The sequence below is a fragment of the Ranitomeya imitator genome, chromosome 7 (assembly GCF_032444005.1).
Source record: "Ranitomeya imitator isolate aRanImi1 chromosome 7, aRanImi1.pri, whole genome shotgun sequence".
Taxonomy (NCBI): Eukaryota; Metazoa; Chordata; class Amphibia; order Anura; family Dendrobatidae; genus Ranitomeya; species Ranitomeya imitator.
Window position 1 is genome coordinate 1,412,936 of NC_091288.1, and position 22,443 is coordinate 1,435,378.

General features: G+C 64.0%; 1 protein-coding gene across 2 annotated transcripts; it reads left to right on the forward strand.

Moving 5' to 3' along the window:
• Nucleotides 1-1,491: 1,491 nt before the first annotated feature.
• Nucleotides 1,492-20,605, forward strand: DDX18 (DEAD-box helicase 18). 2 transcript variants are annotated; one of them, XM_069732551.1, is made up of 14 exons: nt 1,492-1,691; nt 5,132-5,266; nt 5,643-5,768; nt 5,858-5,993; nt 6,972-7,072; nt 7,189-7,388; nt 7,479-7,593; nt 7,676-7,815; nt 17,048-17,209; nt 17,324-17,476; nt 17,550-17,663; nt 18,708-18,764; nt 18,894-19,071; nt 20,253-20,605. In XM_069732551.1, the coding sequence occupies exons 1-14, from the start codon at nt 1,598-1,600 to the stop codon at nt 20,387-20,389; spliced, it is 1,848 nt and encodes a 615-aa protein (XP_069588652.1). In that variant the 5' UTR covers nt 1,492-1,597; the 3' UTR covers nt 20,390-20,605. The 2 variants fall into 2 exon arrangements, with proteins under 2 accessions (XP_069588652.1, XP_069588651.1); XM_069732550.1 differs by having other exon boundaries at nt 1,536-1,691; nt 5,132-5,275.
• Nucleotides 20,606-22,443: the final 1,838 nt, after the last annotated feature.

Below are 22,443 nucleotides of genomic sequence, written 5' to 3' on the forward strand. Positions count from 1 at the left end.
GACAGCTCAGTCACCTGGAAGGACCCCGCACACGTACAGTCAGGCATTACACAGGACAGCTCAGCCACCTGGAAGGACCCCGCACACGTACAGTCAGGCATCACACAGGGCAGCTCAGCCACCTGGAAGGACCCCGCACACGTACAGTCAGGCATCACACAGGACAGCTCAGCCACCTGGAAGGACCCCGCACACGTACAGTCAGGCATCACACAGGGCAGCTCAGCCACCTGGAAGGACCCCGCACACGTACAGTCAGGCATCACACAGGACAGCTCAGACACCTGGAAGGACCCCGCACACGTACAGTCAGGCATCACAGAGGGCAGCTCAGTCACCTGGAAGGACCCCGCACACGTACAGTCAGGCATTACACAGGGCAGCTCAGCCACCTGGAAGGACCCCGCACACGTACAGTCAGGCATCACAGAGGGCAGCTCAGTCACCTGGAAGGACCCCGCACACGTACAGTCAGGCATTACACAGGGCAGCTCAGCCACCTGGAAGGACCCCGCACACGTACAGTCAGGCATCACACAGGGCAGCTCAGCCACCTGGAAGGACCCCGCACACGTACAGTCAGGCATCACACAGGGCAGCTCAGCCACCTGGAAGGACTCCGCACACGTACAGTCAGGCATTCCACAGGACAGCTCAGCCACTTGGAAGGACCCCGCACACGTACAGTCAGGCATCACAGAGGACAGCTCAGTCACCTGGAAGGACCCCGCACACGTACAGTCAGGCATCACACAGGACAGCTCAGCCACCTGGAAGGACCCCGCACACGTACAGTCAGGCATTCCACAGGACAGCTCAGCCACCTGGAAGGACCCCGCACACGTACAGTCAGGCATCACACAGGACAGCTCAGCCACCTGGAAGGACCCCGCACACGTACAGTCAGGCATCACACAGGACCGCTCAGCCACCTGGAAGGACCCCGCACACGTACAGTCAGGCATCACACAGGACAGCTCAGCCACCTGGAAGGACCCCGCACACGTACAGTCAGGCATCACACAGGACAGCTCAGCCACCTGGAAGGACCCCGCACACGTACAGTCAGGCATTACACAGGGCAGCTCAGCCACCTGGAAGGACCCCGCACACGTACAGTCAGGCATCACACAGGGCAGCTCAGCCACCTGGAAGGACCCCGCACACGTACAGTCAGGCATTACACAGGGCAGCTCAGCCACCTGGAAGGACCCCGCACACGTACAGTCAGGCATCACACAGGGCAGCTCAGCCACCTGGAAGGACCCCGCACACGTACAGTCAGGCATTACACAGGGCAGCTCAGCCACCTGGAAGGACCCCGCACACGTACAGTCAGGCATCACACAGGGCAGCTTAGTCATCTGGAAGGACCCCGCACACGTACAGTCAGGCATCACACAGGACACCTCAGCCACCTGGAAGGACCCCGCACACGTACAGTCAGGCATCACACAGGACAGCTCAGCCACCTGGAAGGACCCCGCACACGTACAGTCAGGCATCACACAGGACAGCTCAGCCACCTGGAAGGACCCCGCACACGTACAGTCAGGCATCACACAGGACAGCTTCCGGCGTCGCACGTGTGTCCATCATGGCGGATTTACAGATGAAGCTGCTGCGGAGGAAACTGCAGAAAAGAAACGAGAAGATCCGGAAAAGAAACCGAAAGGAGAGAAAAGCAGAAGGTGAGCGGAGAATGAGCGGGTGCCGGGTCAGGCGGGAGGTGTCACCGCGGAGCTCCCTCCTCACCGGACACGGGCAGCATTCAGGGGCAGAGACGCTTCCCGGTGCCGGCGCCATGTCCGTCCTGCACGTTACACGGTTGTTGTTACCTCAGGGCTTTACTGGATGTTCAGTGATTGAGCCGCGTGCGATCTCCCGAGGCCTCCGGTTATCGCCGGGCTCCGTCCCGAGGCCTCCGGTTATCGCCGGGCTCCACAGTTCTCTGCAGGGTTTAGTATCCAAAACTCGTGTGCGGGATTCACAATTGGCTGCTTCCATTCCGAGGTCGACCGTGGCTCCAGTGTCCGCCCGTACATCAGGCGCTGCTTCCATTCCGAGGTCGGCCGTGACCCCAGTGTCCGCCCGTACATCAGGCGCTGCTTCCATTCCGAGGTCGGCCGTGGCGCCAGTGTCCGCCCGTACATCAGGCGCTGCTTCCACTCCGAGGTCGGCCGTGGCCCCAGTGTCTGCCCGTACATCAGGCGCTGCTTCCACTCCGAGGTCGGCCGTGGCTCCAGTGTCCGCCCGTACATCAGGCGCTGCTTCCACTCCGAGGTCGGCCGTGGCCCCAGTGTCCGCCCGTACATCAGGCGCTGCTTCCATTCCGAGGTCGGCCGTGGCTCCAGTGTCCGCCCGTACATCAGGCGCTGCTTCCACTCCGAGGTCGGCCGTGGCTCCAGTGTCCGCCCGTACATCAGGCGCTGCTTCCATTCCGAGGTCGGCCGTGGCTCCAGTGTCCGCCCGTACATCAGGCGCTGCTTCCACTCCGAGGTCGGCCGTGGCCCCAGTGTCCGCCCGTACATCAGGGGCTGCTTCCATTCCGAGGTCGGCCGTGGCCCCAGTGTCCGCCCGTACATCAGGCGCTGCTTCCACTCCGAGGTCGGCCGTGGCTCCAGTGTCTGCCCGTACATCAGGCGCTGCTTCCATTCCGAGGTCGGCCGTGGCCCCAGTGTCCGCCCGTACATCAGGCGCTGCTTCCATTCCGAGGTCGGCCGTGGCGCCAGTGTCCGCCCGTACATCAGGCGCTGCTTCCATTCCGAGGTCGGCCGTGACGCCAGTGTCCGCCCGTGCATCAGGCGCTGCTTCCACTCCGAGGTCGGCCGTGGCCCCAGTGTCTGCCCGTGCATCAGGCGCTGCTTCCACTCCGAGGTCGGCCGTGGCGCCAGTGTCCGCCCGTACATCAGGCGCTGCTTCCACTCCGAGGTCGGCCGTGGCGCCAGTGTCCGCCCGTACATCAGGCGCTGCTTCCATTCCGAGGTCGGCCGTGGCGCCAGTGTCCGCCCGTACATCAGGCGCTGCTTCCACTCCGAGGTCGGCCGTGGCGCCAGTGTCCGCCCGTACATCAGGCGCTGCTTCCACTCCGAGGTCGGCCGTGGCGCCAGTGTCTGCCCGTGCATCAGGCGCTGCTTCCATTCCGAGGTCGGCCGTGGCGCCAGTGTCCGCCCGTGCATCAGGCGCTGCTTCCATTCCGAGGTCGGCCGTGGCGCCAGTGTCCGCCCGTGCATCAGGCGCTGCTTCCATTCCGAGGTCGGCCGTGGCCCCAGTGTCCGCCCGTACATCAGGCGCTGCTTCCACTCCGAGGTCGGCCGTGGCCCCAGTGTCCGCCCGTACATCAGGCGCTGCTTCCACTCCGAGGTCGGCCGTGGCCCCAGTGTCCGCCCGTACATCAGGCGCTGCTTCCATTCCGAGGTCGGCCGTGGCTCCAGTGTCCGCCCGTACATCAGGGGCTGCTTCCATTCCGAGGTCGGCCGTGGCCCCAGTGTCCGCCCGTACATCAGGCGCTGCTTCCACTCCGAGGTCGGCCGTGGCTCCAGTGTCTGCCCGTACATCAGGCGCTGCTTCCATTCCGAGGTCGGCCGTGGCCCCAGTGTCCGCCCGTACATCAGGCGCTGCTTCCATTCCGAGGTCGGCCGTGGCGCCAGTGTCCGCCCGTACATCAGGCGCTGCTTCCATTCCGAGGTCGGCCGTGACGCCAGTGTCCGCCCGTGCATCAGGCGCTGCTTCCACTCCGAGGTCGGCCGTGGCCCCAGTGTCTGCCCGTGCATCAGGCGCTGCTTCCACTCCGAGGTCGGCCGTGGCGCCAGTGTCCGCCCGTACATCAGGCGCTGCTTCCACTCCGAGGTCGGCCGTGGCGCCAGTGTCCGCCCGTACATCAGGCGCTGCTTCCATTCCGAGGTCGGCCGTGGCGCCAGTGTCCGCCCGTACATCAGGCGCTGCTTCCACTCCGAGGTCGGCCGTGGCGCCAGTGTCCGCCCGTACATCAGGCGCTGCTTCCACTCCGAGGTCGGCCGTGGCGCCAGTGTCCGCCCGTACATCAGGCGCTGCTTCCACTCCGAGGTCGGCCGTGGCGCCAGTGTCTGCCCGTGCATCAGGCGCTGCTTCCATTCCGAGGTCGGCCGTGGCGCCAGTGTCCGCCCGTGCATCAGGCGCTGCTTCCATTCCGAGGTCGGCCGTGGCGCCAGTGTCCGCCCGTGCATCAGGCGCTGCTTCCATTCCGAGGTCGGCCGTGGCGCCAGTGTCTGCCCGTGCATCAGGCGCTGCTTCCATTCCGAGGTCGGCCGTGGCGCCAGTGTCCGCCCGTACATCAGGCGCTGCTTCCATTCCTAGGTCGGCCGTGGCGCCAGTGTCCGCCCGTGCATCAGGCGCTGCTTCCATTCCGAGGTCGGCCGTGGCGCCAGTGTCCGCCCGTACATCAGGCGCTGCTTCCATTCCGAGGTCGGCCGTGACGCCAGTGTCTGCCCGTACATCAGGCGCTGCTTCCATTCCGAGGTCGGCCGTGACGCCAGTGTCTGCCCGTACATCAGGCGCTGCTTCCACTCCGAGGTCGGCCGTGGCGCCAGTGTCTGCCCGTACATCAGGCGCTGCTTCCACTCCGAGGTCGGCCGTGGCTCCAGTGTCTGCCCGTACATCAGGCGCTGCTTCCATTCCGAGGTCGGCCGTGACGCCAGTGTCTGCCCGTGCATCAGGCGCTGCTTCCACTCCGAGGTCGGCCGTGGCGCCAGTGTCTGCCCGTACATCAGGCGCTGCTTCCATTCCGAGGTCGGCCGTGACGCCAGTGTCCGCCCGTACATCAGGCGCTGCTTCCATTCCGAGGTCGGCCGTGGCTCCAGTGTCCGCCCGTACATCAGGCGCTGCTTCCACTTCGAGGTCGGCCGTGGCGCCAGTGTCTGCCCGTACATCAGGCGCTGCTTCCATTCCGAGGTCGGCCGTGACCCCAGTGTCCGCCCGTGCATCAGGCGCTGCTTCCATTTCGAGGTCGGCCGTGGCCCCAGTGTCCGCCCGTGCATCAGATGGAGGGAGTGACGGGGAAGGGGGGTTGTCAGCAAAGGGAGGATGGGAGAGAGTGACTGTCCGGGATACATCTGTGATCGCCTACTCACCGCCGGTATCTGCTTTTTCTCAGATGAGGTGATCGGGGAGGATCTGAAAGAAACTGCTGCAGGAACTTCTGCAGCCCCCATTAGTGGAGATGTGGAGGAGTATCCGGAGACCCCCATCGCCATAAAGCGGAAGAAGATAAAGAAGCTGGTGGCGGCCGGTGAGCAGGGTGAGGTCCTGTGTGTGGGTGGGATGAGGTCCCGTGGGCAGGGTGAGGTCCTGTGTGTGGGTGGGATGAGGTCCCGTGGGCAGGGTGAGGTCCTGTGTGTGGGTGGGATGAGGTCCCGTGGGCAGGGTGAGGTCCTGTGGGCAGGGTGAGGTCCTGTGTGTGGGTGGGATGAGGTCCCGTGGGCAGGGTGAGGTCCTGTGTGTGGGTGGGATGAGGTCCCGTGGGCAGGGTGAGGTCCTGTGGGCAGGGTGAGGTCCTGTGTGTGGTGGGTGGGATGAGGTCCTGTGTGTGGTGGGTGGGATGAGGTTCCATGTGAGGTGGCTGGTGGCAAGATGAGGTCATCTGACTGATTGTGTCTTCTCATTAGCTGCAAAAAAACCAAAGAATGAGGAGCCGGCGGTGATCGGCCCAGAGACGGGCGAGGAGGAGGAGCCGGCGGTGAGCGGCCCAGAGACGGGCGAGGAGGAGGCTGGACTGCCCATGGGGCTGACAGGTGAGCGTTCCCCTGTTATGGTGGGCAGATGTGGCTCTGTACTGTCGGCGGCCGGTGATCATGTGACTCTGCTCCTCTCCGCTTTGCAGGGGCGTTCGAGGACACAGCATTCTCTTCCCTGGCCGATCTCGTCAATGAGAACACGCTGAGGGCCGTGACGGAGATGGGGTTCACGCACATGATGGAGATTCAGCATAAAACTGTGCGACCACTCCTGGAGGGCCGGTGAGCTTCCAATGCAACGTATGAGGATGCTGTGCATGCATGCGCGGTGTATGAGGATGCGGGGGGGGTGCATGCACGCGCGGTGTATGAGGATGCGGGGGGGTGCACGCACGCGCGGTGTATGAGGATGCGGGGGGGGTGCATGCACGCGCGGTGTATGAGGATGCGGGGGGGATGCACGCACGCGCGGTGTGTGAGGATGCGGGGGGGATGCACGCGCGGTGTATGAGGATGCGGGGGGGTGCATGCACGCGCGGTGTATGAGGATGCGGGGGGGATGCACGCACGCGCGGTGTGTGAGGATGCGGGGGGGATGCACGCGCGGTGTATGAGGATACGGGGGGGTGCACGCACGCGCGGTGTATGAGGATGCGGGGGGGATGCACGCACGCGCGGTGTATGAGGATGCGGGGGGGATGCACGCACGCGCGGTGTATGAGGATGCGGGGGGGATGCACGCACGGTGTATGAGGATGCGGGGGGGATGCACGCACGCGCCGTGTATGAGGATGCGGGGGGGTGCACGCACGGTGTATGAGGATGCGGGGGGGGTGCACGCACGCGCCGTGTATGAGGATGCAGGGGGGGTGCACGCACGCGCGGTGTATGAGGATGCGGGGTGTGCGGGGGGGTGCACGCACGCGCGGTGTATGAGGATGCGGGGGGGTGCACGCACGCGCGGTGTATGAGGATGCGGGGGGGTGCACGCACGCGCGGTGTATGAGGATGCGGGGGGGGGTGCACGCACGCGCGGTGTATGAGGATGCGGGGTGTGCGGGGGGGTGCACGCACGCGCGGTGTATGAGGATGCGGGGGGGTGCACGCACGCGCGGTGTATGAGGATGCGGGGGGGGTGCACGCACGCGCGGCGTATGAGGATGCGGGGGGGTGCACGCACGCGCGGCGTATGAGGATGCGGGGGGGGTGCATGCGCGTGCGGGGGGTACGAGCCTCGTATAACCGCTCTTTGTGTTGCAGGGATGTCATGGCCGCTGCCCGCACCGGTAGTGGTAAAACTCTCGCCTTTCTCATCCCGGCCATAGAATTGGTCTACAAGCTGAAGTTTATGCCGCGGAATGGTGAGTTGTGAGCGGTCTGCGGGTTGTAGCAGGGGTGGCCTGTTTGGGGTGGGTCGGCAGGATGCCCCCTGAGGATATGCAGCGGCTTGTGTTAACCCTTCACTTTCTTGCTGAAGGTACCGGGGTTCTCATCTTGTCCCCCACACGGGAGCTCGCCATGCAGACATACGGGGTCCTGAAGGAGCTGATGGCGCATCATGTTCACACCTATGGGCTGATAATGGGCGGCAGCAATCGTTCAGCGGAAGCTCAGAAACTCGCCAATGGGATTAACATTGTGGTGGCGACGCCTGGGCGGCTCCTGGACCACATGCAGGTGAGCGGCGGCATGAGTGTCCCCGAGCGGCAGCGGGTACACAATGTGCCGCCATCGTGACCGCTATCGTGACCGCTCTGTCCTCTGCAGAACACGCCCGGGTTCATGTACAAGAACCTGCAGTGTCTGGTGATCGACGAGGCCGATCGCATCCTGGAGGTCGGGTTCGAGCAGGAAATGAAGCAAATCATCAACCTCCTGCCAAGTGAGTGACTGCTGGCGCCAGTGGGGGGCGCCGTGCTCGTGTGTAGATGCATATAGCAGACAGTCGTCTCTTGCCCCCACAGAGCGCCGTCAGACCATGCTGTTCTCTGCCACTCAGACACGGAAGGTGGAGGACTTGGCCCGGATCTCCCTGAAGAAGGAGCCGCTGTATGTGGGTGTGGATGACCACAAGGACACGGCGACGGTGGACGGTCTGGAGCAGGTGAGGAGCAGCAGCCATCACTGCGCTATTGGAGGTCGGTCAGTGGGCGGTTTAGGTCTGACATTGCTCTCGGCTTGTTAGTGCTGTGGAAGAAGGCAGAGGAAGAGTTAATGGTCTAATCTATAGTCCGATACAAAGTGACTGAAAAGAAATGGAAAGCCCTTGTTATGGGGGGCTCCCAGTCACCTCTGTCGCCCCCGTCCGGTGACCCAACCCCTCCATCGCCTGTCACCCCAAACCCCCGCCTCGTACAGTGACCTCCTGCCTTCTGTCCAGGTGTCACCCTTGTTCGATGACACACCCCCTTCAACACTTCCGTCCTGTCACCCCCTACGCTGCATCCGCTCGTCGCCCCCATCTGGTGACCGCCCGCCTGTCTATCCCCGTCCTGCGTCTGCCCGTCGTTCCCGTCTGGTGACCGCCCGCCTGTCTTATCCCCACCCTGCGTCCGCTTGTTGCCCCGTCTGGTGCCCATCCGCCTGTCGCCCTTCTACCTGTCTATTCCCGCCCTGCGTCCGCTCGTCACACCCTCCTGTCTATCCCCGCCCTGCGTCCGCTCGTCGCTCCCGTCTGGTGACTGCCCCCCTGTCTATCCCCACCCTGTCTCCGCTCGTCACGCCCCCCTGTATCCCCGCCCTGCGTCCGCTCGTCGCTCCCGTCTGGTTACCGCCCCCCTGTCTAGCCCCGCCCTGCCTCTGCTCGTCACACCCTCCTGTCTATCCCCGCCCTGCATCCGCTCGTCGCTCCCGTCTGGTTACCGCCCCCCTGTCTATCCCCGCCCTGCGTCCGCTCGTCACGCCCTCCTGTCTATCCCCGGCCTGCGTCCGCTCATCGCTCCCATCTGGTGACCGCCCCCCTGTCTATTCCCGCCCTGCGCCCGCTCGTCACGCCCTCCTGTCTATCCCCGCCCTGCGTTCGCTCGTCGCTCCCGTCTGGTGACCGCCCCCCTGTCTATCCCTGCCCTGCGTCCGCTCGTCACACCCTCCTGTCTATCACCGCCCTGCGTCCGCTCGTCGCTCCCGTCTGGTGACTGCCCGCCTGTCTATCCTCGCCCTGCGTCCACTCATCGCTCCCGTCTGGTGACCGCCCGCCTGTCTATCCTCGCCCTGCGTCCGCTCATCGCTCCCGTCTGGTGACCACCCGCCTGTCTATCCTCGCCCTGCGTCCACTCATCGCTCCCGTCTGGTGACCACCCGCCTGTCTATCCTCGCCCTGCGTCCGCTCATCGCTCCCGTCTGGTGACCGCCCGCCTGTCTATCCTCGCCCTGCGTCCGCTCATCGCTCCCGTCTGGTGACCGCCCACCTGTCTATCCTCGCCCTGCGTCCGCTCATCGCTCCCGTCTGGTCACCGCCCCCCTGTCTATCCCCACCCTGCGTCCGCTCGTCGCTCCTGTCTGGTGACCGCCCCCCTGTCTATCCCCACCCTGCCTCTGCTCGTCACGCACCCCTGTCTATCCCCGCCCTGCTTCTGCTCGTCACGCCCCCCTGTCTATCCCCGCCCTGCCCCCGTCCGGTGACCCAACCCCTCCATCGCCTGTCACTCCAAACCCCCGCCTCGTACAGTGACCTCCTGCCTTCTGTCCAGGTGTCACCCTTGTTCGATGACACACCCCCTTCAACACTTCCGTCCTGTCACCCCCTACCCTGCATCCGCTCGTCGCCCCCATCTGGTGACCGCCCGCCTGTCTATCCCCGTCCTGCGTCTGCCCGTTGTTCCCGTCTGGTGACCGCCCGCCTGTCTTATCCCCACCCTGCGTCCGCTTGTTGCCCCGTCTGGTGCCCATCCGCCTGTCGCCCTACCTGTCTATTCCCGCCCTGCGTCCGCTCGTCACCCCCTCCTGTCTACCCCAGCCCTGCGTCCACTCGTCGCTCCCGTCTGGTGACCGCCCCCCTGTCTATCCCCGCCCTGCCTCTGCTCGTCACACCCTCCTGTCTATCCCCGCCCTGCGTCCGCTCGTCGCTCCCGTCTGGTGACTGCCCGCCTGTCTTATCCCCACCCTGCGTCCGCTTGTTGCCCCGTCTGGTGCCCATCCGCCTGTCGCCCTACCTGTCTATTCCCGCCCTGCGTCCGCTCGTCACCCCCTCCTGTCTACCCCAGCCCTGCGTCCACTCGTCGCTCCCGTCTGGTGACCGCCCCCCTGTCTATCCCCGCCCTGCCTCTGCTCGTCACACCCTCCTGTCTATCCCCGCCCTGCTTCCGCTCGTCACGCCCTCCTGTCTATCCCCGCCCTGCGTCTGCTCGTCGCTCCCGTCTGGTGACCGCCCGCCTGTCTATCCCCGACCTGCGTCGGCTCGTCGCTCCCGTCTGGTGACCGCCCCCCTGTCTATCCCTGCCCTGCGTCCGCTCGTCACGCCCTCCTGTCTATCTCCGCCCCCGGGGCGTCCGCTCGACGCTCCCGTCTGGTGACCGCCCCCCTGTCTATCCCTGCCCTGCGTCCGCTCGTCACGCCCCCCTGTCTATCCCCGCCCTGCGTCCGCTCGTCACGCCCCCCTGTCTATCCCCGCCCTGCGTTCGCTCGTCGCTCCCGTCTGGTGACCGCCCCCCTGTCTATCCTTGCCCTGCCTCTGCTCGTCACACCCTCCTGTCTATCCCCGCCCTGCGTCCGCTCGTCGCTCCCGTCTGGTGACCGCCCCCCTGTCTATCCCCGCCCTGCCTCTGCTCGTCACGCCCCCCTGTTTATCCCCGCCCTGCCTCTGCTCGTCACGCCCCCCAGTCTATCCTCGCCCTGCGTCCGCTCGTCGCTCCCGTCTGGTGACCGCCCGCTTGTCTATCCCCGCCCTGCGTCCGCTCGTCACACCCTCCTGTCTATCTCCGCCCTGTGTCCGCTCGTCGCTCCCGTCTGGTGACTGCCCGCCTGTCTATCCTCGCCCTGCATCCGCTCATCGCTCCCGTCTGGTGACCACCCGCCTGTCTATCCTCGCCCTGCGTCCGCTCATCGCTCCCGTCTGGTGACCACCCGCCTGTCTATCCTCGCCCTGCGTCCGCTCATCGCTCCCGCCTGTCTATCCCTGCCCTGTCTCCGCTCGTCACGCCCCCCTGTCTATCCATGCCCTGCGTCCGCTCGTCACTTCCTCCTGTCTATCCCCGCCCTGCGTCCGCTCGTCGCTCCCGTCTGGTGACCGCCCCCCTGTCTATCCCCGCCATGTCTCCGCTCGTCACGCCCCCCTGTATCCCCGCCCTGCGTCCGCTCGTCGCTCCCGTCTGGTGACCGCCCGCCTATCCCCCGCCCTGCATCCGCTCGTCGCTCCCGTCTGGTGACCGCCCCCCTGTCTATCCCCGCCCTGCGTCCGCTCGTCGCTCCGCCCGCCTGTCTATCCCCGCCCTGCGTCCGCTCGTCGCTCCCGTCTGGTGACCGCCCCCCTGTCTATCCCCGCCCTGCCTCTGCTCGTCACACCCTCCTGTCTATCCCCGCCCTGCGTCCGCTCGTCGCTCCCGTCTGGTGACTGCCCGCCTGTCTATCCTCGCCCTGCGTCCGCTCATCGCTCCCGTCTGGTGACCGCCCGCCTATCTATCCTCGCCCTGCGTCCGCTCATCGCTCCCGTCTGGTGACCGCCCGCCCGCCTGTCTATCCTCGCCCTGCGTCCGCTCATCGCTCCCGTCTGGTGACCGCCCGCCTGTCTATCCCCGCCCTGCGTCCGCTCGTCACGCCCTCCTGTCTATCCCCGGCCTGCGTCTGCTCGTCGCTCCCGTCTGGTGACCGCCCGCCTGTCTATCCCCGCCCTGCGTCCGCTCGTCGCTCCCGTCTGGTGACCGCCCGCCTGTCTATCCTCGCCCTGCGTCCGCTCATCGCTCCCGTCTGGTGACCGCCCCCCTGTCTATCCCCGCCCTGCCTCTGCTCGTCACGCCCCCCTGTTTATCCCCGCCCTGCCTCTGCTCGTCACGCCCCCCAGTCTATCCTCGCCCTGCGTCCGCTCGTCGCTCCCGTCTGGTGACCGCCCGCCTGTCTATCCCCGCCCTGCGTCCGCTCGTCACACCCTCCTGTCTATCTCCGCCCTGTGTCCGCTCGTCGCTCCCGTCTGGTGACTGCCCGCCTGTCTATGCTCGCCCTGCGTCCGCTCATCGCTCCCGTCTGGTGACCACCCGCCTGTCTATCCTCGCCCTGCGTCCGCTCATCGCTCCCGTCTGGTGACCACCCGCCTGTCTATCCCCGGCCTGCGTCCGCTCGTCGCTCCCGTCTGGTGACCGCCCGCCTGTCTATCCCCGCCCTGCGTCCGCTCGTCGCTCCCGTCTGGTGACCGCCCGCCTGTCTATCCCCGCCCTGCGTCTGCTCGTCGCTCCCGTCTGGTGACCGCCCGCCTGTCTATCCCCGCCCTGCGTCCGCTCGTCGCTCCCGTCTGGTGATCGCCCCCCTGTCTATCCCCGCCCTGCGTCTGCTCGTCGCTCCCGTCTGGTGATCGCCCCCCTATCTATCCCCGCCCTGCGTCTGCTCGTCGCTCCCGTCTGGTGACCGCCCGCCTGTCTATCCCCGTCCTGCGTCCGCTCATCGCTCCCGTCTGGTGACCACCCGCCTGTCTATCCTCGCCCTGCGTCCGCTCATCGCTTCCGTCTGGTGACCGCCCCCCTGTCTATCCCTGCCCTGCCTCTGCTCGTCACACCCTCCTGTCTATCCCCGCCCTGCGTCCGCTCGTCGCTCCCGTCTGGTCACCGCCCCCCTGTCTATCCCCGCCCTGCGTTCGCTCGTCGCTCCCGTCTGGTGACCGCCCCCCTGTCTATCCCCGCCCTGCCTCTGCTCGTCACGCCCCCCTGTCTATCCCCGCCCTGCCTCTGCTCGTCACGCCCCCTGTCTATCCCCGCCCTGCGTCCGCTCGTCGCTCCCGTCTGGTGACCGCCCCCCTGTCTATCCCCGCCCTGCCTCTGCTCGTCACGCCCCCCAGTCTATCCTCGCCCTGCGTCCGCTCGTCGCTCCCGTCTGGTGACCGCCCGCTTGTCTATCCCCGCCCTGCGTCCGCTCGTCACACCCTCCTGTCTATCCTCGCCCTGCGTCCGCTCATCGATCCCGTCTGGTGACCACCCGCCTGTCTATCCTCGCCCTGCGTCCGCTCATCGCTCCCGTCTGGTGACCGCCCGCCTGTCTATCCCTGCCCTATCTCCGCTCGTCACGCCCCCCTGTCTATCCCCGCCCTGCGTCCGCTCGTCACTCCCTCCTGTCTATCCCCGCCCTGCGTCCGCTCGTCGCTCCCGTCTGGTGACCGCCCCCCTGTCTATCCCCGCCATGTCTCCGCTCGTCACGCCCCCCTGTATCCCCGCCCTGCGTCCGCTTGTCGCTCCCGTCTGGTGACCGCCCGCCTATCCCCCGCCCTGCATCCGCTCGTCGCTCCGCCCGCCTGTCTATCCCCGCTCTGCGTCTGCTCGTCGCTCCCGTCTGGTGACTGCCCGCCTGTCTATCCTCGCCCTGCGTCCGCTCATCGCTCCCGTCTGGTGACCGCCCGCCTGTCTATCCTCGCCCTGCGTCCGCTCATCGCTCCCGTCTGGTGACCGCCCGCCCGCCTGTCTATCCTCGCCCTGCGTCCGCTCATCGCTCCCGTCTGGTGACCGCCCGCCTGTCTATCCCCGCCCTGCGTCTGCTCGTCGCTCCCGTTTGGTGACCGCCCGCCTGTCTATCCCCGCCCTGCGTCCGCTCGTCGCTCCCGTCTGGTGATCGCCCCCCTGTCTATCCCCGCCCTGCGTCTGCTCGTCGCTCCCGTCTGGTGATCGCCCCCCTGTCTATCCCCGCCCTGCGTCTGCTCGTCGCTCCCGTCTGGTGACCGCCCGCCTGTCTATCCCCGTCCTGCGTCCGCTCATCGCTCACGTCTGGTGACCACCCGCCTGTCTATCCTCGCCCTGCGTCCGCTCATCGCTTCCGTCTGGTGACCGCCCCCCTGTCTATCCCTGCCCTGCCTCTGCTCGTCACACCCTCCTGTCTATCCCCGCCCTGCGTCCGCTCGTCGCTCCCGTCTGGTCACCGCCCCCCTGTCTATCCCCGCCCTGCGTCCGCTCGTCGCTCCCGTCTGGTGACCGCCCCCCTGTCTATCCCCGCCCTGCCTCTGCTCGTCACGCCCCCCTGTCTATCCCCGCCCTGCCTCTGCTCGTCACGCCCCCTGTCTATCCCCGCCCTGCGTCCGCTCGTCGCTCCCGTCTGGTGACCGCCCCCCTGTCTATCCCCGCCCTGCCTCTGCTCGTCACGCCCCCCACTCTATCCTCGCCCTGCGTCCGCTCGTCGCTCCCGTCTGGTGACCGCCCGCTTGTCTATCCCCGCCCTGCGTCCGCTCGTCACACCCTCCTGTCTATCTCCGCCCTGTGTCCGCTCGTCGCTCCCGTCTGGTGACTGCCCGCCTGTCTATCCTCGCCCTGCGTCCGCTCATCGCTCCCGTCTGGTGACCACCCGCCTGTCTATCCTCGCCCTGCGTCCGCTCATCGCTCCCGTCTGGTGACCGCCCGCCTGTCTATCCCTGCCCTATCTCCGCTCGTCACGCCCCCCTGTCTATCCCTGCCCTGCGTCCGCTCGTCACTCCCTCCTGTCTATCCCCGCCCTGCGTCCGCTCGTCGCTCCCGTCTGGTGACCGCCCCCCTGTCTATCCCCGCCATGTCTCCGCTCGTCACGCCCCCCTGTATCCCCGCCCTGCGTCCGCTCATCGCTCCCGTCTGGTGACCGCCCGCCTATCCCCCGCCCTGCATCCGCTCGTCGCTCCCGTCTGGTGACCGCCCCCCTGTCTATCCCCGCCCTGCATCCGCTCGTCGCTCCGCCCGCCTGTCTATCCCCGCTCTGCGTCCGCTCGTCGCTCCCGTCTGGTGACTGCCCGCCTGTCTATCCTCGCCCTGCGTCCGCTCATCGCTCCCGTCTGGTGACCGCCCGCCTGTCTATCCTCGCCCTGCGTCCGCTCATCGCTCCCGTCTGGTGACCGCCCGCCCGCCTGTCTATCCTCGCCCTGCGTCCGCTCATCGCTCCCGTCTGGTGACCGCCCCCCTGTCTATCCCCGCCCTGCGTCCGCTCGTCACGCCCTCCTGTCTATCCCCGGCCTGCGTCCGCTCGTCGCTCCAGTCTGGTGACCGCCCGCCTGTCTATCCCCACCCTACGTCTGCTCGTCGCTCCCGTCTGGTGACCGCCCGCCTGTCTATCCCCGCCCTGCGTCCGCTCGTCGCTCCCGTCTGGTGACCGCCCGCCTGTCTATCCTCGCCCTGCGTCCGCTCATCGCTCCCGTCTGGTGACCGCCCCCCTGTCTATCCCCGCCCTGCGTTCGCTCGTCGCTCCCGTCTGGTGACCGCCCACCTGTCTAACCCTGCCCTGCGTCCGCTCGTCACGCCCTCCTGTCTATCTCCGCCCTGCGTCCGCTCGTCGCTCCAGTCTGGTGACCGCCCCCCTGTCTATCCCCGCCCTGCCTCTGCTCGTCACGCCCCCTGTCTATCCCCGCCCTGCGTCCGCTCGTCGCTCCCGTCTGGTGAGCGCCCCCCTGTCTATCCCCGCCCTGCCTCTGCTCGTCACGCCCCCCTGTTTATCCCCGCCCTGCCTCTGCTCGTCACGCCCCCCAGTCTATCCTCGCCCTGCGTCCGCTCGTCGCTCCCGTCTGGTGACTGCCCGCCTGTCTATCCCCGCCCTGCGTCCGCTCGTCACGCCCTCCTGTCTATCCCCGGCCTGCGTCCGCTCGTCGCTCCAGTCTGGTGACCGCCCGCCTGTCTATCCCCGCCCTACGTCTGCTCGTCGCTCCCGTCTGGTGACCGCCCGCCTGTCTATCCCCGCCCTGCGTCCGCTCGTCGCTCCCGTCTGGTGACCGCCCGCCTGTCTATCCTCGCCCTGCGTCCGCTCATCGCTCCCGTCTGGTGACCGCCCCCCTGTCTATCCCCGCCCTGCGTTCGCTCGTCGCTCCCGTCTGGTGACCGCCCACCTGTCTAACCCTGCCCTGCGTCCGCTCGTCACGCCCTCCTGTCTATCTCCGCCCTGCGTCCGCTCGTCGCTCCAGTCTGGTGACCGCCCCCCTGTCTATCCCCGCCCTGCCTCTGCTCGTCACGCCCCCCTGTCTATCCCCGCCCTGCGTCCGCTCGTCGCTCCCGTCTGGTGAGCGCCCCCCTGTCTATCCCCGCCCTGCCTCTGCTCGTCACGCCCCCCTGTTTATCCCCGCCCTGCCTCTGCTCGTCACGCCCCCCAGTCTATCCTCGCCCTGCGTCCGCTCGTCGCTCCCGTCTGGTGACTGCCCGCCTGTCTATCCCCGCCCTGCGTCCGCTCGTCACACCCTCCTGTCTATCTCCGCCCTGTGTCCGCTCGTCGCTCCCGTCTGGTGACTGCCCGCCTGTCTATCCTCGCCCTGCGTCCGCTCATCGCTCCCGTCTGGTGACCACCCGCCTGTCTATCCTCGCCCTGCGTCCGCTCATCGCTCCCGTCTGGTGACCACCCGCCTGTCTATCCTCGCCCTGCGTCCGCTCATCGCTCCCGTCTGGTGACCGCCCGCCTGTCTATCCCTGCCCTGTCTCCGCTCGTCACGCCCCCCTGTCTTTCCCCGCCCTGCGTCCGCTCGTCACTCCCTCCTGTCTATCCCCGCCCTGCGTCCGCTCGTCGCTCTCGTCTGGTGACCGCCCCCCTGTCTATCCCCGCCATGTCTCCGCTCGTCACGCCCCCCTGTATCCCCGCCCTGCGTCCGCTCGTCGCTCCCGTCTGGTGACCGCCCGCCTGTCTATCCTCGCCCTGCGTCCGCTCATCGCTCCCGTCTGGTGACCGCCCGCCTGTCTATCCTCGCCCTGCGTCCGCTCATCGCTCCCGTCTGGTGACCACCCGCCTGTCTATCCTCGCCCTGCGTCCGCTCATCGCTCCCGTCTGGTGACCGCCCGCCTGTCTATCCTCGCCCTGCGTCCGCTCATCGCTCCCGTCTGGTGACCGCCCGCCTGTCTATCCTCGCCCTGCGTCCGCTCATCGCTCCCGTCTGGTGACCGCCCGTCTGTCTATCCTTGCCTGCTGACAAAAAATGGTAAAAACAAAACACCAAAGAAACAACCCAATGGCGGAGTTGCAGGTTGGTCACCATTTCCCCTCACTCGGGGGGTCTCTTGTGTTCCTGTACATTGTGGACGGTGTCATGTAAAGCTTTTAAAGGAGGTCGATGGGATAATAACATTACAGAATTTGTGACAATAGGAGTAAAAATAAACAAATGGACAAAAATGGGCAGTGGGGTGAGGGGGTCTTATCTCCTCTTAGTGCCCAGTGATCTGCGGGGACTTGGACTGAGCGGACCCCTGACATGACATTTTCTGTTCCTGGTGCAGGGTTACGTAGTTTGCCCCTCAGAGAAGCGTTTCTTGCTGCTTTTCACCTTCCTGAAGAAGAATCGGAAGAAGAAGATGATGGTTTTCTTCTCGTCCTGCATGTCGGTGAAATTCCACTATGAGCTCCTGAACTACATAGACCTCCCGGTGATGGCCATTCACGTGAGTCTGGGTAGTGTGGGTGGCTCATGTTGTGGTGGAGACCCTTCCACCCCTTGTTGTGCGGTAGATCCACTGTTTCCTTCCTTCATTATTGGTCCTTCCACTTTTCTCCAGGGAAAGCAGAAGCAGACAAAGCGCACCACCACCTTCTTCCAGTTCTGTAACGCCGACTCGGGGATCCTCCTGTGCACAGACGTTGCCGCCCGAGGACTGGACATCCCAGAGGTGGACTGGATTGTGCAGTACGACCCCCCTGATGACCCCAAGGTGAGTGTCCCACCATTGTGTGCTATTGTGGAGGGGATGTGGGTGATGAGTGGTGACTGGATGTTCTCTACAGGAATATATCCACAGGGTGGGCCGCACGGCGCGGGGAATTGATGGCCGGGGACACGCTTTACTCATACTACGTCCCGAGGAGCTGGGCTTCCTGAGATACCTAAAACAAGCCAAGGTGAGTCCCTCTGCCCCCGGCACTCCATCGCTGCATCCACCCTCCGCCTCCTTCCTTCCTCTGCTCCCCCCATCTTCAGACCCCCTCCTGCCTCTACACCGCCTCTGTACCCCCTCCAACCCCTGCTACTCCTCTGCCCCTTCCCCCTATCACCTCTCCACCCCCTCTACCTCCTTCCTCTCCTGCCCCAGACCCCCTCCTGCCTCCCCCCTCCTGCCCCAGACCCCCTCCTGCCTCCCCCCTCCTGCCCCAGACCCCCTCCTGCCTCCCCCCTCCTGCCCCAGACCCCCTCTTGCCCCACACAGACCCCCTCTTGCCCCACACAGACCCCCTCCTGCCCCACACAGACCCCCTCTTGCCCCACACAGACCCCCTCTTGCCCCACACCCTCACACAGACCCCCTCCTGCCCCACACAGACCCTGCTCCTGCCCCACACCCTCACACAGACCCCCTCTTGCCCCACACCCTCACACAGACCCCCTCCTGCCCCACACAGACCCCCTCTTGCCCCAAACCCTCACACAGACCCCCTCCTGCCTCACACAGACCCCGCTCCTGCCCCACACCCTCACACAGACCCCCTCTTGCCCCACACCCTCACACAGACCCCCTCCTGCCCCACACAGACCCCCTCTTGCCCCACACCCTCACACAGACCCCCTCCTGCCCCACACAGACCCTGCTCCTGCCCCACACCCTCACACAGACCCCCTCTTGCCCCACACCCTCACACAGACCCCCTCCTGCCCCACACAGACCCCCTCTTGCCCCACACCCTCACACAGACCCCCTCCTGCCCCACACAGACCCCGCTCCTGCCCCACACCCTCACACAGACCCCCTCCTGCCCCACACAGACCCCGCTCCTGCCCCACACCCTCACACAGACCCCCTCCTGCCCCACACAGACCCCGCTCCTGCCCCACACCCTCACACAGACCCCCTCCTGCCTCACACAGACCCCTTCCTGCCCCGCACCCTCACACAGACCCCTCCGCCTTCTTCCTTGCTCTCCATTACTCATGTCCACTTTCTGTTCCAGGTGCCGCTCAGTGAGTTTGAGTTCTCCTGGAGTAAAATTTCAGATATCCAGTCTCAGGTATGGACCCTCCATAACTCGGACCACCACCAATAATCCATCTTGTCCTGTCTCCCATCCCCCACAGACCCCAACTAGTGTGTTGCCGGGGGTGGTGATGATGATGGTGATGATGTCTTCCTATTTCAGCTGGAGAAACTGATTGAGAAGAATTACTATCTGCACAAGTCAGCGCAGGAGGCGTACAAGGCTTATATCCGGGCGTACGACTCGCACTCCCACAAGCAGATCTTTGACGTGAACACCTTGGATTTGCCGAAAGTCTGTGTGTCCTTTGGGTTCCGGATCCCGCCGTTCGTCGACCTCAGTATCCTTTACCTGCTGTCAGATAGTGTTGGGCATCTGTGATATCACTGAATTAAGAGGGGCCGGGTCAGGGGTGTTACGACGTGACTGGGGGGGGGGTTCAGAACTTAAGCTGCCGACCCAGTTTTGGTCGGTCGGAGGTGACAGTGCTGTAGCTTTAAAGGGAACCTGGCAGCAGTGTCTTCATGCAAGACCCAATCCCACCACCGTCCTCAGCGCCACATTCCGGAAACATGTATCGCCGAAACTGTAAGTGCTGCAGCGAGGTCTGCAAATCCAGGCGGTTGGATGGGCGTCATTGCAGCGGTGCCAGTCTCGCGCCAGTGCAGGGACATCACTGGCTGGTGCAGGTGCGCGATGCTCCGGCCCACTGCGGGCAGAGCCTAAAACCTAACGGCGCATGCATCAGCACACATCTTTCCGGTGCCTGTATAATGGAACCATTTCACCCATATTTTGTTCTTGACTCCAGAAATTGCAGAAGAAGAATTTAATTCCAGCTGCAGGAAACAAAACCACATGGGTGAAATGGTTCCAGTAGTCACGATTCAGAAAGACATGTCCCTGCGCACGGGCCGGCGGCGTCCCTGCGTGCTCCTGTGACATTTTTGTTTGACTGTACAGATGGCGTCATTCACCTTTATCACAGTGAGGAGGGTCCGGTGCCGCTGCAGTGACGCCCAGTGGATCGCCTGCATGTGCAGACCTCGCTGGAGCACTTACAGGCTGTTTTGGATCTCCAGGGGCTTCTCACTAAATTAGAATATCATCAAAAAGTGAATTTACTTCAGTTTTTCAACACAAAAAGTGAAACTCATCTATTCTCTAGAGTCATTACAGAGTGATCTATCTCACGTGTTTATTTCTGTTAATGTTGATGATTATGGCTTACAGCCACTGAAAACCCAGAAGTCATTATCTCAGTAAATTAGAATACTTTATAACCCCAGCTGGAGAATGATTGTACAATCCGGAATGTTCTGTAGTGTGATGACTGTAGAATGGATGAGATTTACTGTTCAGTGATCCTGGAATGTGACGCTGAACACGACTGAGATTGGGTCATGTATGAAGAGACTGCGGCCCGGGTCCCTTTTGAGGAAGCCCCCCATACGCTGGCCCTTTCCCCGTACTGTGGGTTGGTGTCGGCTGATTTTCCTTCCTTCACTCCCATGTGCTCAGATGTTAACAGTAGCGGGGGGAAGAAGCTCCAGAAACGCGGCGGAGGTGGCGGATTCGGATACCAAAAGTGTAAGAACCTGCAGAAGGCCAAGATCTACAAGCACGTGACCAAGGGCGGCCGGAGCGATGGGCGGTAGTTCACACGCTGAGCTGCCGGTGTGCTCAGGACTCGCACATCATGTGGCCCCTGTCATAGGCGCGTTTCCAGGGGCCGCTCTTATACCGGGGTCTTCAGCGCAGTGCTGGCAGAAGAATCCCGCATTCATGTGAGCGCTCACCGGACCTCGCACCATTGGATGGGACTGATGAGGACATGTGATGTTTCCACCCATTAAAGGGCCGGCGTTTCTATACTTCCAGCTCTTTCTTTTCCCCAGCTCCTCTGATTAGCGGCCCTGGTTTATCTGCATTGTGGTGATCTAGGCGACGCCACTCATCTGCAGGGGAGATCAGGGGTTTTGTGCTGTTTCAATCCTGACCTCTCACTGATCTTTTTAAGGCCAACCAAGAAAGATGCATAAGAAGGAATGATTATGTCTTTAGTTACAAAAAAGCAAATAAATATCCTGCAAAAACAGCTTTTATCTTTCAGTCCACAGCTGGTTTCCATGGTGCCTGGCCTCTAGTGCCAATAGTTACATTCCAGGAGAAGGGTTAACTCCTAACATCCCAGTCAGCTCTGCTAGCCACCAACTGATTTCTTTACAACCCTTATCTGCTCACATCCCATCAGTCCTGTAAAATCCGAATGCCCTAAAGCCATGTGGCCCAGCATCATTGCTCTCATGGCCTGAGCCCTAAAGCCAGGTGACCCAACATCACTGTCTGAAGCTGTGTGGCCCAGCATCGTTGCTCTCGCTGTCCGAGCCCTGAAGCCGCGTGGCCCAGCATCGTTGCTCTCGCTGTCCGAGCCCTGAAGCCGCGTGGCCCAGCATCGTTGCTCTCGCTGTCCGTGCCCTGAAGCCGCGTGACCCAGCATCATTGCTCTCGCTGTCCGAGCCCTGAAGCCGCGTGGCCCAGCATCGTTGCTCTCGCTGTCCGAGCCCTGAAGCCGCGTGGCCCAGCATCGTTGCTCTCGCTGTCCGTGCCCTGAAGCCGCGTGACCCAGCATCATTGCTCTCGCTGTCCGTGCCCTGAAGCCGCGTGACCCAGCATCATTGCTCTCGCTGTCCGTGCCCTGAAGCCGCGTGACCCAGCATCATTGCTCTCGCTGTCCGTGCCCTGAAGCCGCGTGACCCAGCATCATTGCTCTCGCTGTCCGAGCCCTGAAGCCGCGTGGCCCAGCATCATTGCTCTCGCTGTCCGTGCCCTGAAGCCGCGTGACCCAGCATCATTGCTCTCGCTGTCCGGGCCCTGAAGCCGCGTGGCCCAGCATCATTGCTCTCGCTGTCCGTGCCCTGAAGCTGTGTGGCCCAGCATCGTTGCTCTCGCTGTCCGGGCCCTGAAGCCGCGTGACCCACCATCATTGCTCTCGCTGTCCGAGCCCTAATGCCGATTGTGCCCGCCGCTGCCGCCAGCAGCTGATTGGACAGCCCAGTGGGTGCACCCAGGTAACAGCTGAGGGGGAGACAGGCGCCATTTTGTTGTATGGCAGAGCTGTTCAATTTCCCCATCACCACTCAGTGTTCTGCATGGGAGGTAAATATTTTTGCAATCCGATTTGTGTGTGATGCGTCAGCACTAAATAGTGTTAAGTTAGTGAAGTGATAAAAATCTGTGAAAATTACATTTATGGGCTCATATGACTAAACATTGTCATGTACATATGTATCCACTAGTGATGAGCGAGCAGTAAAATGCTCGGGTGCTCGTTGCTCGGGTCGAGCAGATTGGAATACTCGGGTACTCGACCTGAGCAACAAGCCCAATGTAAGTCTATGGGAGACCCGAGTATTTTTACCACGATCCCCCGGGGGTCCTTTTAAGGTCTGAAAATGATGGAAACACTGCTGAAATGACACAGGGACATCATGGGGATCGCCCCTGGATCCATTCCGGACTCCTAGGTCGCAGCTTTGATCATTGTTTTCCGAGATTCTGCCATTTTTCCCGGTGCCACAAAAAACATATGGAAACTAAACCAAAACAGGTTTTGCTGGGAAATATGTCAAGGTCCATCCTCTGCAGGTTAATGACTTGCCTGTAAGGCCAAATATTTCACCCCACACCGAAAATTTCCTCTCCCACTTAG

What these genes read in the sequence shown, in the direction of transcription:
- DDX18 (XM_069732550.1), top strand. Translation starts at nt 1,598, where the DNA reads ATGGCGGATTTACAGATGAAGCTGCTGCGGAGGAAACTGCAGAAAAGA. An exon ending in GATACCTAAAACAAGCCAAG is followed by an intron (nt 17,664 to 18,707) that starts GTGAGTCCCTCT and finishes TTTCTGTTCCAG; the next exon opens with GTGCCGCTCAGTGAGTTTGA. An exon ending in TTTCAGATATCCAGTCTCAG is followed by an intron (nt 18,765 to 18,893) that starts GTATGGACCCTC and finishes TTCCTATTTCAG; the next exon opens with CTGGAGAAACTGATTGAGAA.